The sequence below is a fragment of the Staurois parvus genome, unplaced genomic scaffold (assembly GCF_062004578.1).
Source record: "Staurois parvus isolate SC_StPar_1 unplaced genomic scaffold, SC_StPar_1.0 ptg001028l, whole genome shotgun sequence".
Taxonomy (NCBI): domain Eukaryota; kingdom Metazoa; phylum Chordata; class Amphibia; order Anura; family Ranidae; genus Staurois; species Staurois parvus.
The window spans coordinates 432,666-448,676 of record NW_028318824.1 but is presented as its reverse complement, the minus strand read 5'-3'; the positions used below and the strand labels follow the sequence as shown (position 1 = coordinate 448,676).

At 43.1% G+C, this 16,011-nt stretch overlaps 1 protein-coding gene across 3 annotated transcripts in view; it reads left to right on the top strand.

The window, feature by feature from the left end:
* Window positions 1–1,141: 1,141 nt before the first annotated feature.
* The window catches only part of TBC1D19 (TBC1 domain family member 19), a 222,241-nt gene continuing 207,371 nt past the window's right edge, over window positions 1,142–16,011 (top strand). For 2 of the 3 annotated variants that reach the window (XM_089657792.1, XM_089657793.1), the window contains exon 1: window positions 1,142–1,342. In XM_089657792.1, coding sequence (XP_089513918.1) covers window positions 1,244–1,342 — 99 coding nt within the window. In that variant the 5' untranslated portion in view covers window positions 1,142–1,243. The remainder of the gene's footprint in view (window positions 1,343–16,011) is intronic. The other variant, XM_089657791.1, reaches the window with a different exon arrangement.

Sequence of the window (16,011 nt, the reverse complement as noted above, 5' to 3'; positions counted from 1 at the left end):
ATTTAAATGTTTTTGGAAGCAGTTAGCCCCGGTTCACATATACTGCATCGCAATCGTGTTCTGCAATCTGCTGCAGGTGTCAATTAAAGATAGCGACACCCCAAAAGCAGGCTGCAGACACACTAGAACGTGTGATTGTTTGTACCCATGCAATCTGATTTCAGTGTGGCTAAAAAAAAAAAGCTGTGTAAGGAAATGGCCAACCCAACTTGAAAGCAACATGACCTTTTAAGGACTTGGTCAGTTGGTAATGTCATTCCTCTAGTATGAAGTCAGCTAAGGTAACCATCCCTATCTTTCCTTTTATAGCCCCTCAACCAAGGCTTTGAGGCATTCTTAGATATTGTGAGACAAATTTAATAAAGAAATATGACATTTCCCCATCAGCAGCCTGAGCTCTGTTCCTGTGCCCTGTGTGAAGTGGGGAGGATGTCCTTTCCCTCCAATCAGTTCTCAGATTCCTCCTGAGCTCTGCAGCGTGTAATTTCAGCTCCCTGTACCCTGTTTTCTGAAAGCTCAGACAAGCTTTATAAATCCTGCACTTTGAACAAATGTATGAAAGAGAAGTTGCATATAGACAAGTATAACTTATGTAGGAGGATTTGTTTAATCTCTGTGTATCACCGGAGGCCAGTCACTTCACTGGGTATATGTAGGGGTTCACAGCCACTTTAACTCAATAGGTTTATGTCCACTATAAGCTGCAAAGGCAAACGGCAGGGCTGTGGCATTCAACTGAATGGGGCTGCACCTCAGCTGCTGCGGGTTTTCTAGGGGCAAAAACAGGAGGTGACATAATGCCTATTCACAGCCTGTCGAACACCTTCTGAAAAGCGATCCACCACATATTGCTCTTCAGATCGCAGATGGGTCCTAAGAAGGAAGTAACTTAGCAGATCACTGAGTGAAAATAAAGGGGGGGGGGAAGCCTTAAAAAAGAAAAGTGACGCAGCTGCCACATTTACGGATTGGTAAGATGCAATATATATATATATATATATACACACATACATATATATAAAATATATATTACAATCTGCCGCATGAAATGAACAGCCAGCACAGGACCTCCAGATCAACATGGAAAAACCTCAGCGTAAGCTGACATTATGATACTCGGAACTAAAGGTCATTGGATCCGTGCGTCGAGGAAGCCTTTAGGTGCTGCGCACACACTGGTTGCTAGGAGACCATTGGTCCTTTTCTCTGGCCTTTGCAGACAGCGGGGAGCCGGTGGGACACAATGCTGGGAGAAGAAGAGGAGCTGTCAGTGAGCATCGCACATATCGTACAGAAACTAAAGGGCAGCGCGCTGCATTGCCAGCTGGAGAAGGAGGCTCGGGTGAGTCGGAGGATGTCTGAGGCCGAGAGACAAAGCCGGTGTGGTATCACACCTCTCGCTGTCAATGTTGGCTTCAGCATGTCATGTCAGCCTATGGCCGCTAGAGGCGCTGTGTAGAACCAGCGCTGTCATCTCCACAGAGCTGTCAGCATTGACCCTTGCACTGCTGGACCAGTTTTATGTTTTTGTTTTTTTTTCGCTCACGACCTAAAAGGAGCAATACATTTACCTAAAATCCCCAAACCAGTATATATTTACTGAAAGCAGAGGACCTGTAGAATAAAATTATGGCAGTTGCATTTTTTTTATGTGTTGCTTGATAAATGCGCAAATGTCTAAAAAAAATTTACATTTCTGGCTAAAAATACCTGAAATGTAATTTTAGTGAGCAGAGGCGCAATATAATCACACATTTTTGGCATGGCAGATATGGGATGGCAGATATGGAATCGTTGGTAAGGTGGATGAGTCTGGCAGCAGCATTCATGATAGACTGAAGAGGGGATACCCTGCGATTAGGTAGGCCAATGAGGAGGGAGTTAAAATAGTCAAGGTGAGAGATAACAAGGGAGTGAATAAGTTGCTTAGTAGTTTCCGATGTTAGGAACGGGCGTATCTTGGAGATGTTGCGGAGGTGAAGTCTACACGATTTGGACAGTGATTGGATTTGGGGCTGAAAGGACAGATGGGAGTCCAGGATTACACCTAGTACCCTGACATGAGGGGAGGGACTGATGGTTGTATTACTGATCTTGATGGAGAAGTCAGGGGAGGGGACACGGGCTGGAGGGAATACTAAAAGCTCAGTTTTGGAAAGATTGAGTTTGAGGAAGTGGAGTGACATCCATGCCGATATGTCACTTAGTAGGTTAGTAATGCGAAAGGAGACTGAAGGGGGGTTATAAAGGATAGGAGGGTTTAGTTCCACTTTAATATGAGTTGTCAGCACTGTCCTTGGCCAGTTGTAAGCAGCTGAGGCATTCCCGACCCCATACATATACACGCTCCTTGTATATGTGTGGCTATAAGGTGGAGAATGACTTGGCTGCTTATGATTGGCCAGGGACAGTGACAGCTTTCTAGTGGGATCGCTCAGGTGGGTTCGGACTAGGACTGGAACATCCCAGAGCTCATCCCTACTGCTGCTAGTAGAGCCAAGAGATTGGAAGTGTGTAGAGCTCCAGGGGCGCTGTGACAGATTCCCGGAGGGATAGCTCAAGTGGGTTTGGATTTGGATACTGTGCTTCCATACTATACAGCGCATGCAAAGGCACTGACAGTCAACCTGTCAGTGGAAGTGCAGGAGGCTAAAATTTTAAATAAAAGCCATTGCAAGCATAGGTAAAGGATAAAGAGAAAAAAACATACAATATGACTGAGGAAATGGTAAGGCATATTAATTTTCTAGTTGCACTTGCAGCATTTGTGGGCAAGCAGCACACCATAATGCACATTGCTCTCACATCAGGTTGCTGAGCTGCGGTTTTTACCACCCCCAATACAGCTGCACCGAGCTATACACATGCCACGGCTGGGGTGTATTGCTTCATGGCTGTGGCATTTTTAACTCAGAGTGAAAGTTTGATAGGGAGTACCACCTATTGAGTTCAATGGGGCTGCGCTGCAACTAGAACCGAATGCTTGGCTCACAGTTTCAATGCTGTTCAGCAATTTAAAAATATACATAAAAAATAAAACAACAAAAAAACTACAGGCATTCAGGAGGTGACATTAGCACCTCCTGAACTCATGTCATCCACTGCTATTCCACCTTCGAAATTGCAATCCACTACAGACGCTATTGAGAGGGCAGTATGTATTACCACTGATAAGAAAGAAGCCTAAGGCTCCATGTACACGGGACGTTTGGAAAACATTTCTGAACGATGGAAAAGCACTGCTGGAAAACGTAGGTTAAAAAACGTCTATTTAGCTGCGTTTGCATACCGCGTTTATGTGCGTTTGTGTTTAGAAGCGTTTTTTAAAAATAATATCAGGAGACCTTCCAAAATGCCCAGAATCCACTGAAAAACAGTAAAAAAATTAACTATTTTAGACATTTTGAGAGAAATAGAGAGAGCAGAAGCAGAGAGAGCAGTATGTGTTGAGATGACCTGTCTTTTTTGGTTGTATTCACTATGAATCCCATCATAAGCATAATGCAGCACGTTCTACCATTTTTCCTTCACGCAAAACCTGGAACTGACTGCGCTGGTGTACTGGTTCCACTTGAATACATGGAAAACACTTTGCATGCATTTCTGATGATGAAAAAAAGGCTCTGGACAGCATCTGGATATGGAACAGTTAAAAAAACGCTTCTAAACACAAACACTTATAAACACGGTTAACTGTGTTTACATGCGTTTACAAGCGTTTGGCGTTTTAAATGCTAATAAAATCTCCTGAACGCAAGTTTGGTGCGTTCAAAAAAAAGACTGTGAACTCAACTGCCTGTAAACGACGATGTGTACATGGACACATAGGAAAACATTAGGGAGAGTTCAGGGGCTGCTAAAAAAAAACGCAGAAAGCTCCTGAATGTCAGTTTATCAGCTGCAGTGTACATGAACCCTAAATGTGTATATGGTGAATTCAAACCACAGAAAAGTTTTCTGATTTCAGAGAAAAAAGCAGAAAGGTAGAACCTGCCTATGGCTAGTTTATGCTTGCCTATTGAAACATCGCAGGACCGAGCAAATAAATTACCCTGGAAAGTTTTAGGGCCATTTCACAGTTTTAGGTGCAATTCTCTACTTAGTATTCATCAAGCACTAAAGGAAGTGGATTTTGTGTAGAAATTATACCAAAAATGCAGCTAACAGGAATCTTTTAATACATCAAAACACAGAAGTGTGAAATTCCTCTGTAGATGGACAGTCAGTATATGCCAAGTGCAAGCTTTGACCCTTGATATATAGAACTCTATAATAACTAAACCTCTGTCTATTTATTTTTATTTTCAGGCAAGTTCTTATAAGAAATATCTAAAGAGACTTTTCAGATGAAATAATTAGTATTCTTCACAGAACTCCACAGGCTGGGTACAGTGCTTGTTGAAAGAACGTATCCATCTTCTTAATTAACCACCTACGTTTAAAACTCGGAACAATCTTTCTAGCCCCCTTACACCTTAATTATTAGAGAATGTCTTCTAATTTATGCAACACGTGAAAAACATTTCTACTGCTTGGTCTAAAAAGTCAATCTTTTGGATAATAATAATCTAGAAACTTGTCTTTTAGTCTTTTAGAAAAAAAGAAAAAAAATGCAGTATTTACAATGTGTGCCACATCAAGATGTGCTGTTAAAATGATTTGTTTCTGTAGTTTAAATGCAGTGGTAGCATCCTTTTGGATTTTCTAATTTTATTTAAAGCAAACCTGTCAGCAATTAAAAACTTTGAAAAGCAGGAGTCCTCTTATATGGCAGGCACCACAAGATGCATACTGCTACGCTTGTTAGCCTTCATTGCTTAGACTGCCATGTACCTGATTCCTCTGGAGCTAGGCCCCATCTACCCATCACCCTTGTCCAAAGAGAGCACCTTTACTGGCCAGGGAGAAGCTCTCACTGGGCTGGGTGGGTAGTGCTCATGTACCAGGAAGGGCCCTTTCACATGGCGTCATTGGCTTTGTCACGTTTTTTGCCAAGGGTATACTGATGAATAATGAATGGGCTGGTTCACACCAGATGCAGTCCAGTGCATTTTTTTCTGCATCAAAAAGCATAGACAGTAAGATTATTACTGTAGAGTATTGCTCCCAAAGGGATAAGAATTGGAAATACTAGGAGAGTCTGGCTGCCTGGGGTTTCCTTTCCTGCAGAGTATTGCTCCATAAGCTGAGAGTGGGATATATCGGAGAGTCCTATTGTCGTGGTGCTTGTCTGCAGAATATTGCTCCATAAGCTGAGAGTGGAATATATCGGAGAGTCGTATTGCCGTGGTTGGCCGTCTGCAGAGTATTGCTCCATAAGCTGAGAGTGGAATATATCGGAGAGTCCTAATGCCGTGGTGCCTGTCTGCAGAGTATTGCTCCATAAGCTGAAAGTGGAATATATCAGAGAGTCCTATTGCCGCTGTGCCTGTCTGCAGAGTATTGCTCCCAGAGCAAAAGTGCAAATTGCTAGTTTATAATATGACTAGCAAGATGCTCTGGTGAGTTTGTTTATTCCTACTGGTGGTGAAGTGGTACACTTTTATTGGTGATAGACTTTTTTTCACATCGTTTGAAAGAGAAATTTTTTGTTTACATTTTTATTTATGTCACATTATAAGTTGTTGATTTATTTTAAAGCGGATCTCCATCCAAAAGGGAAAGTTCCGCTTTAAGGACTGCTCCCCCGCTCCCCATTAAGGATTGGAACCTTCGGGGAGCGGGTACCCGAATTTGACAGGTACTGGCTCCCAATTGCAGTCGGACCACCTAGGCGATCGGAAACGGATGGTGTCCTTCCTCCTTCCCTCCCCATAGTCTTCTGGGATATGTGACAGGTCCCAGAAGACTACAGGACCATTCATGAAGCACAGCGCTTCTCGCGCATGCGCGGTGGGTACCCAGCTGTGAAGCTGCAAGCAGTCACAGCTGGGTGCCCACACTGAAGATGCCGGCCTCCAGGAATCCAGGACGGCAGGTAAAACGGGCTGCGGGGGGACACACCACGGGACCGAGGGACAGGTAAGTGGCTGTTTTTTAAAGTCAGCAGCTACAGTTTTTGTAGATGCGGACTTTTACTTTTTGACAGGATGAGTGGAACTCCACTTGAAATAGTGCTACCTTTTTTTGATTTGTACAGAACTGTACTGCATCACATGAAAAAAAACCCCAGGAATACTTGGAAAAAAAAACAAGAAAGGAAAAAGCGCACTGGAACGCTTTGCAAATGCATAAAAAAACACATAAAAATGTGCATGCAAAAATAGATCTGGAGTCATTTTGCACAAGCAACAACACATACATAAATATAAAGCAAACCCCAGCGCACAGGAATACCTCCAAAAATTACACCCAGGTTGTAGATTGCTGCTGCGCACAGGTAAATAAAAAAAAAAAAATTAAAAAACAAAAAAACAGCGCAAATAAACACCCTGCCTCAATCAATACCTTAAATATCATACAGTATAAAAATCAATAAAAAATATAAATTAATATAATTAAAGTGACCCCCAAAAAATATTCTCCATTCATATTAAAGTGTCCAAACCAATATAAATAAAAATAGAAAAGTGATCACATGATCGGGACCTCGTACAGAGGTCCTGTCCGACGATCGGTGTTTCACTATGGCCGGAGGACACAGCGGGCATTGGATCGCGGTGCTGCACGCTCCCAGGGAGCGCGCACAGCTAGAAATGGCGGGTGCCGTTTATGAACGGTAACCCGCCCCTGGAGTGCCACCGTCCTGCCGTTTATAAACAGCAGACGGACAGCAAGTGGTTAATAGTAGTATTACACTATTATATACTTCTTTCCCTTGCACTGCTGTGGAGTTTGGTGAGAGGACAAGGCAGGAGCGAGTGGAAGAAATACTCTATGGTGGAAGGTGAAGGTTTCAAAAAGGGGGGCTTAGGATCCCTAAACATCCTAAAAGGCGCATTACTCACCATCATCTGGTGAGTGCGGCTGATGTTGGTTTTTCACTGGTGAATGGTGGAAGCACTATCGTTTGGATATCTGATTTTTTCACAATTTATTGGGGAGAAAGGACTTTTTCTATTTTTATTTATATTGATTTGGACACTTTAATATGAATGGAGAATTTTTTTTGGGGGGGTCACTTTAATTATATTAATTTATATTTTTTATTGATTTTTACACTGTATGATATTTAAGGTATTGATTGAGGCAGGGTGTTGATTTGCGCTGTTTTTGTTTTTTCAACACATACAGAATGCAGCTGCAGCACAGTTTTGTGGTGTGAACATTGACGCATCCATCTTCAGTTGAGTTCAGTCTACATCAGTTTTTAAATATCTATATTTTTAAGGCCTCGTGCCTTTTTTAAGGCCTTTTCAGCTGCTCCTAGGGGCATCTGCCATTTTTTTTCTTTTCTGCCTCTAATTTCCCCTGCATGTTAGCCTATGTGTCCATGCATGCATAGGGGTTGGTTTACTAATACTGGAGAGTGCAAAATCTGGTGCAGCTCTGCATAGAAACCAATCAGCTTCTAACTTCAGCTTGTTCAGTTAGGCTTCATGCACACTAGCGTTTTATTCAGTTCAGAAAATGCTAGATAAAAAACGCTGGTAATAGTGTTTTTTAGTAGAATTTAGGAGTGTTCAGGAGCATTAGCATTTTATTAGTGTTTTTGCAGTACATGTAGAGGAAAAAAAAAGCTATCAGCTGTTATGAATGTTTTAGTAGTGTTTAGAAGTGTCTAGGAGTGTTTAGCATTTTTTCTACTGGAAAAAAAGCTCCAAAAAACAATTTTTTTTTATGGTCCTATACGCTGAAGCTCACAAACTTTTAGTCCTCATGCACACTTCACACTTTTACAGCGGCTCTTTTTGGCTTTTGACGTTTTTTTCTACAGCTCGTAAACCCCCAGCATGTTACCCTATGTGTCCATGCACACATAGACTAGAATCAACGCTTTTTGGCTGGAAAAAAACCCCAGGACTAGTGGGTTTCTAGAGTAGTTTTTTAACTGTGAAAATGCTCTAACGCTGAAAAACGCAGCAAAACGCAGTAATATGCCACAAACCAGCATTTTTGGACTTTTTTGTTTGCAAAAACACTAAAAAAAACTGAAAAACTCACGTTTTTATTGTGACTTTACACAGCTAACGTTACCAGTGTTATCAAAACGTCCCGTGTGCATGAGGACTTAATAGCCTGAAGTAGTATGCATGGACACATAGGATAACACTATTAAGCTTCTAGGAGCAGAAAAAAAATGCTAATAATAGCTTTTAGGAGCTTAAAAAATGCTAGTAAGCAGGGAGCCTTAAAGTGATATTAAAGGTTTGGTTATTTAAAAAAATAAAATAACAAAAATGTCATACTGACCCTCTCTGTGCAATAGTTTTGCACAGAGCAACCCCAATCTTCTCCTCGTGTCCCCTGCTGGCGTATCTGGCTCCTCCTCCTTTACCAGTGCCCCCAATAGCAAGCTGTTTGTTATGAGGGTACTGGTGCACTCTCGCTCCTGAGCCATGCTGTATGCATCCATAAGACACACAGAGTGGCAACTCGGCCCCACCCCCTTCTCCTCATTGGCTGTGATTGACAGGAGAGAGAGACCCGGGACAGCCAAGCTGAGGCTCCCGTGCACATCGCTGAATCGAGAGGGGACTATTGAGGGGGGCTGTGGGGGTAGCAGCAAACAGAAGGTTTTTGACTTTCATGCATAGAATGCATGAAGGTAAAAAACCTTTAGCCTTTAGAACCACTTTAAGTTTTGAGAATAAAACCTGGAAGCTGATTGGTTTCTGTGCAGAGCTGCAGCAGACTATGCACTCTCCAGTCTTAATAAAACAACCCCATAGGCTTTTAGCAGAGTTTAGAGGCAGAAAAAAAACACTGGCAGTGCGTCCAGGAGTAACGGCATCTTGGCAGAAAAAATGCTTTACGCATGTAAATGTGTGTTAATGCATCTAAATGTGCATTAATGCTAGGTGTGAGTGTTAATTCATTTCATTGGCAATAATAAATTATTATTCTGGCTAGTGAAATTAACTAATGTCCAAATGCTTGACGAAGCTAAACGCGCTTATAAGTGTCAGTCATTTTCTCTGCCAAAATGCCACTGCCAAGAGATAAAAAAGTGTCCAGTGCGCATTAGGACTTAGTAGTAAGTCAGCTAGCCATAGGTGACAAATTTATATATAAATATATTTCTTGCCTAAAATCAGATGGAATGGATGGTAAACAGATGACATTTGTATACATCCATTTATGTTTATGTCCACAAAAACAGAAAATGATGCAGATCTTTTCCATTTTTTTTCCCTGCAAACATAAACTTACTGATGTAAGTAGACCTATATCTGTTAACATCCGCCCGTCTCAAACATACATTGTGGTTCAGTCTGGATCCATCTGAAAAACTGAAGGATGGATCCAGGCTGAACCCGTGTGTGAATGGGCCGAAGGATATAATTGTGGAAATACATGCCTTAGTAACAAATCGCTATGAACATCAGAATGGTTTTTGGCTAGCAATGGTACTAGCAGGAATCTTGCACTACTAGCTTTTATTTTGAACCATTGTTGTTGCTCATGCAACAATTAACTGCCACCTTTCCAAGCAGAACATACTCATATTCTCTTCATGCCTTTGCCAGTCCAGTCTAAAAATGGGTAACGTGACTAAACATGGGTCGAATTCCATAAGATTTTTCTTTCGAAAATCTTTTCTAAGAGTTTTCGTTCGAATTTCGCACCATTAGTGGGCCACATCAATGGGCAATTTTCAAGCGACCATCGAATTTGAATGATCGGACATGTTGGAAATTTTTTGAAAAACAAATACATTTCTAATCAATGATGTAAGAATCATGCAAGAATTGTATTGAAAAAGAAATGAGCATGAACTGTGACCTGGAAAGAAAAGACAATTCTTGACCACGAAAATTCTTTTCTGTAACAACATGAGGTGAAATTAAAGGCTTGGTTGGTGGCACCATCGGATTACAAAATGCACAAAATGTCAGATTTTCTAAAGAAAATTTGTTCACAATTCAACACATGTCTGTTTTCCTCATCTCTGCACCCCCCACAACCTCACAAACACCCCCTTTCTCCTCTCTGACCACAACCTCATCACCTTCTCCGTCTCCTCGTCCTCTAACACCGACCCCTCCAAATGTCAAACTATCACCAGCCAAAACCTCCGCAACCTGAACCCTGCCCCCTTCCATTCTGCAGCTGACCAACTTTACAACAGTATCCTTCCGCTGTCCTGCCCTGACCTGGCCACTACTGTTTTTAACAACTCGCTGACAGCTGCTCTTGACTCCCTAGCACCCCTAACCACACGAAACATTAGACCCCGACCGCTTTAACCCTGGAAGAATGACCATATCAAAAATCTCAAGCGACGCAGTCGTACGCTGGAGCGACTATGGCGCAAAACCAGATCCCAACAAGCGTTCACCAGATATAAATCCGCCTTCCTCACGTACACTTCCTCCCTCCACGCTGCCAAGCAAGCCTACTTTGTAACCCTCATCAATATCCTCTCCTCCAGTCCTCGTCGGCTATTCTCCACTTTAGCTCTCTACTCTCTCCGCCCCCACCTCCACCCAGTACCTCACTCACCGCCCACGAGATGCTAACCACTTCCAAAGCAAGATCAACGCAATTTGTAGGGACATCACCACTGCTCAGACTTCCACCCCACCTAGCATCCCTCACACGAAAACCCCCTCAGCACTCCTCTCCTTCGACCTCGCCACTGTCCAGACCTCCACCCCACCCAACATTCCTCACACTAAAACCCCCTCAACACTCCACTCCTTCGACCCTGCAACCACTGAAGAGGTTACTAAGGTCTTCTCTGAAGCTCGCCTTACCACCTGCCCCCTTGACCCTGTCCCCACATAACTCCTACGATCACCCTCCTTCTCTATCCTACGCTCTCTCACTCACATCTTTAATCTCTCCCTCTCTACTGGCACATTCCCCTCCCCTCTAAAGCACGCGCACATCACTCCCATACTTAAAAAAAACCCTCCCTGGGTCCCACCGACCTAAACAAACTTAGACCCATCTCCCTGCTGCCATTTACATCCAAACTCCTTGAGCGCTTAGCCTATAATCGCCTGAGTTCCCACCTCACAGACAACAACCTCCTTGATCCCCTACAGTCTGGCTTCCGTCCTCTACACTCCACCAAAACCACCCTACTCAAACTCGCCAACGACCTGCTAACCGCCAAAGCCAATGGCCACTACTCAGTGCTCCTACTCCTCGACCTCTCCGCGGCTTTCGACACGGTCAACCACCCCCTCCTCCTCAAAAAACTATACTCTCTTGGCCTCAGAGACTCAGCTCTCTCCTGGCTCTCGTCCTATCTATCACAGCGATCCTTCAGTGTTACCTATAACGCTGCCACCTCCCCCTCACTCCCCCTCTCTGTTGGGGTCCCTCAAGGTTCTGTCCTTGGGCCCCTTCTCTTCTCCATCTACAGCTCCTCCCTTGGCCACTCCCACGGCTTCAACTACCATCTCTATGCTGATGACACTCAAATCTATCTCTCTACCCCTCACCTCACCTCTTCAGTCTCCGCCTGAATCACTAGCCTTCTGAACGACATATCAGACGGGATGTCACTCCACTTCCTCAAATTAAACCTTGCCAAAACCGAGCTCCTAGTTTTCCCCCCAGCCCACGCCCCTTCCCCCGACTTCTCCATCATGACCAACAACGCCACCATCAGCCCCACCCTGCAAGCCAGAGTACTAGGTGTAATTCTAGACTCCAATCTGTCTTTCCAGCCCCAGATCCAATCGCTGACAAGTTCATGTAGACTCCACCTCCGCAACATCTCCAAAATACACCCGTTCCTAACTCCAGAAACTACAAAGCAACTCATTCACTCCCTTATTATATCGTGACTTAACTACTGTAACTCCCTCCTCACCGGCCTACCTCAACACAGGCTATCCCCGCTTCAGTCTATCCTGAATTCTGCGGCCAGACTCATCCACCTTACTAACCGCTCCGTATCCGCCACCCCCCTCTGCCAATCCCTCCACTGGCTTCCGATTGCCCAATGCATAAAATTCAAATTACTAACATTGACATACAAAGCTGTTCATAACACTGCCCCAAACTACATCAATGACCTGATATCCATCTACCACCCAAAACGTACTCTCCGCTCCTCACAAGACCTCCTACTCTCTAGTTCCCTGGTCTCCTCCCATGCCTGTCTCCAAGACTTCTCCAGGGCTTCCCCCATCCTCTGGAACTCGCTACCCCAATTCATCAGACTGTCACCTACCCTCCTCACCTTTAGGCGCACCCTGAAAACCCATCTCTTCAGGGAAGCTTCCCTCACCTAATTGTCGATCTCCTCCACTCTTCCTACCACTCCATCCCCCACAGCTATTTCCTCCTGTACCACTATCCCCTCCCTTCTGGATTGTAAGCTCCAAGGAGCAGGGCCCTCGAACCCCTCATGTATTGTATTGTATTGTTACTGAGCTGTCTCGTGTACTGTCTCCCATTATAATGTACAGCACTGAGCAAACTATTGGCACTATATAAATACTGTATAATAATAATGTCTGGCCTGCATTACTCCCCCTGGTGATTGGCTCCTTAGGCATCAAGCTCTGTTATATGGTAGAGTGTCTTAAGTCCTGCTTAAAGGATAAGTTCACCTTTATAAAGAAAAATAATAAATGCACATCTTTTTGCAGGTAAAAAAAATGTACATTTATTTATTTATTACTAGATTTCTGTAAAACATTGCACCAGTGATTGGCATGCAGGACTCCTGCACACTGTCAGTGTAAACTGTCTGCCCGTATATTGTATGGAAAGGCAGTTAAACACTGACAGGAAGAAACCATTAACTACTTAAAGCGCTCAACAGAACCTTGGTAGTTAGTTGACAGCCGCACAGAACTCTGAATGAATGATGCAGCTGGGCGGACAGAGCCCTGCACGGCTGAGTTTTTTTGTAAAATTGTGACAGCGAGTTTGGGGGAGAAGATCCATTGCTTCCTGTCACTAGAGATGGCAGGTCGGGGGGAGAAGCTGCTGCAGTGGTTATATTTTCCACCCTAAAAATGGCTGAAACATGTAACTTGTCCTATATAAAAGGAAAAGTTCAAAATAAAATGTGCACTTTGGAGAAGTTTTAATTGACCTATTTTTTATCACAATGTTAATGAATCCTGGCTTTGGTCATATGCTCATTATGGTTAAAGCAGTTGTAAAGGCTCAAGGTTTTTTTACCTTCATGCATTCTATGCATGAAGGTAAAACAAACCCTGCTTTGGGCTGCTCCACCCACAGCCCTCCTAATAGTCACCTGAGCCCCCTCCTGATGTGCATGGGAGCCTCAGCTGTCCCTGGTGTCTCTCTCCTCATTGGCTTGTCAATCACAGCCAGTGAGCCAATGAGGAGAAAGTGGGGGGGGGGGGATGGGGCTGAGCCGTGGCTCTATGTGTCTTATGGATGCATAGAGCAAGCGGCTTGTTATTGGGGGCATTGGTCATGGGGGAGGAGCCAGGAGCACCGGCAGGAGACCCAAGAAGAGGATCAGGGCTGCTCTGTGCATAAGCACTGCATAGAGCAGTTGAGTATAACATGTATTTTTTATTTTTTTTAAAGAAGCTTTAATATCACATTAAATCACACTAATGACCTTGTTACAACACCCACTTTCCTATTTGGCTTTCCATAGACCAAAAGGTGGTGACCCTAGGACTGGTGGACAGAGGCACTCTGTGGCAGCCTGACCCCTGTATGTGTGGATCTTCAACCACCTTCTGTCACTGCTGGGTGGGGGGAAGGCGTATTATCATGCATGTTCACTTTGTGTGCCATAGGACCTTATTAAGGCCTATTTTAAACTAGCAGTCAGGAGCTGTAAAAACAAGCTGTTTAGCCTTGTTTTTAATCCCCCCCCAGCTGCAAAAGCAGCTGTATGGTGATATACACCTGTCATGCATGGCAAAATTAACCTCCCTGTCATGTTCAGCTGGCAGTACTTCCTGTTGAACGCAACCCATCCAACTGCATGGGGCAGTACCACAACTGCCACGCAACCACGTGCAGTGTATATGGTGGTGCAGGCTTTTAGGAGTTAAAACAGACTTTTCTCATCACCTGTCAAACGCCCTCTGAAAAGTGATCTACCTTGGATCCTACCTCTTGAGGAGGCTACTATTATGTAAACGAGCTGTAAGAGAGGGTTGAAAAAGAAATTCAACAGCTGTCTTTCACAGCTTTGTATTTCAAAATATTCGCTTTGATCCAATTGTCACTTGTTTCTACTACATCTTGGGATGTTTTTCTCAGGATTTTAGTGCATTTTGGTGTGAATACGCAGAATTACTCATCTAGGCAAAGGCGTGTTACAATTCAAGTGTGAATGGAACCGTAAACTGTGGAATCTGATCTAGGCCCCTGTGTTGGCAGTAATTGCTCTGCATACCAATCCACATTATAGTTCATTGTATGTTCTTGTTCCGCTATTGCAGCACAGCATAATTGCACCAGTGACATTGTTACATTTTGTAAACAATGTGTTATAAATAATGGATAAGCATGACACATACTTCATCTAAGCTTGGCTAGAATGTCTCAGTTATTTCCAGCAGTTTGTTTAGAAAATCTACTAGTCCTCCATATGGGGGTCAGCGATTTGTTCCTATGTACAGACAGACATCAACCTACATTTTTCTCCTCTTATCTGTACAAATAGTTATCTGTAGATGCAGGAATATTTATGCCACAAAAGGACTATCTAAAGTAGAGTTCTTGTTCCAGCAGTTCTTATCGTATCATAGTGACAATATTTGGAAATAGTTGGACTATGCTTTACATTATACAGGGAGATACCACAAGATGGTCTAGTTTTGCTAGTTTTTTTTTTTTTTCAGATGAGCATTTATATTTAAAGTTGGTTATAACCACCCAGATGTTGCTGTTTCTGATCATACGTCAGTTTTAACTCTGTCCATGGCAGGCACAAGTTCATAACAGCTTCTAGGAACATTGCTGCTCAGCTACTGGGGTAGATTTACTAAAACTGGAGAGTGCAAAATCTGTTGCTGCATAGAGACCAGTCAGCTTTCAGGTTTTATTGTCCAAGCTTCAATGACATGCAAATTAAGATGAAAGTGATATTAACCACTTCCCCGCCGCCCTATAGCAGATATACTGTAAAAGCGTGGCAGGGTGTACAAAATCACGTATATATACGTGATGTTGCATTACCTGGTAGGGGGCGCACACGAGCGCTTTTTTTTTAGCACTGATCACTGTCTTGGTGTCACTTCACTAGGGATGTCAGTGACACCAAGTCAGTTCCCCCGAGTGTCAGAATCTCCACCGCAGTCCCGCAGTCCCACTAAAAGTCGCTGATCGTTGCCATTACTAGTAGAAAAAAAAAAATCCCAGTATCTATACCGCCATTTGTAAACGCTATAACTTTCACGTATACCAGTTAATTTACACGTATTGGGATTTTTTTGTAGCAAACACGTCGCCGAATACATTTTGGCATAAATTTATGATGAAATTTGATTTTTAAAATTTTTTTTACTGGACATGTTTAATAGCAAAAAGTCCAAAATATATATTTTTTATTTTTTTTTCTCAAAATTGTCAGTCTTTTTTTTTTTTTTTTTTATAGCGCAAGGGGGGTAATACTCAGGAGGTAAGTGGTTAAAGGCAGATTTTTTTTTTAAATAACAAACATGTCATACTTCTTAATACCTTGTCATCCAGTCCTCATCATCTCTTCTCTACCTTTTAACTCTCTACTTTCTCCACCTCCACCCAGTAACTCACTCACTGCTTACAAGATTGCTAATCATTTCAAAAACAAAATTGATGCAATTCGTAGGAGCATTTCCACTACACAGATATCTGTCTCACTTAGCATACCTTATACTAAACCTCCCTCAACACTTTCCTCTTTTGGCCTTGCTACTACTGAAGAGGTCACTAAAGTTTTCTCTGAAGTTCGTCTCACCACCAGCC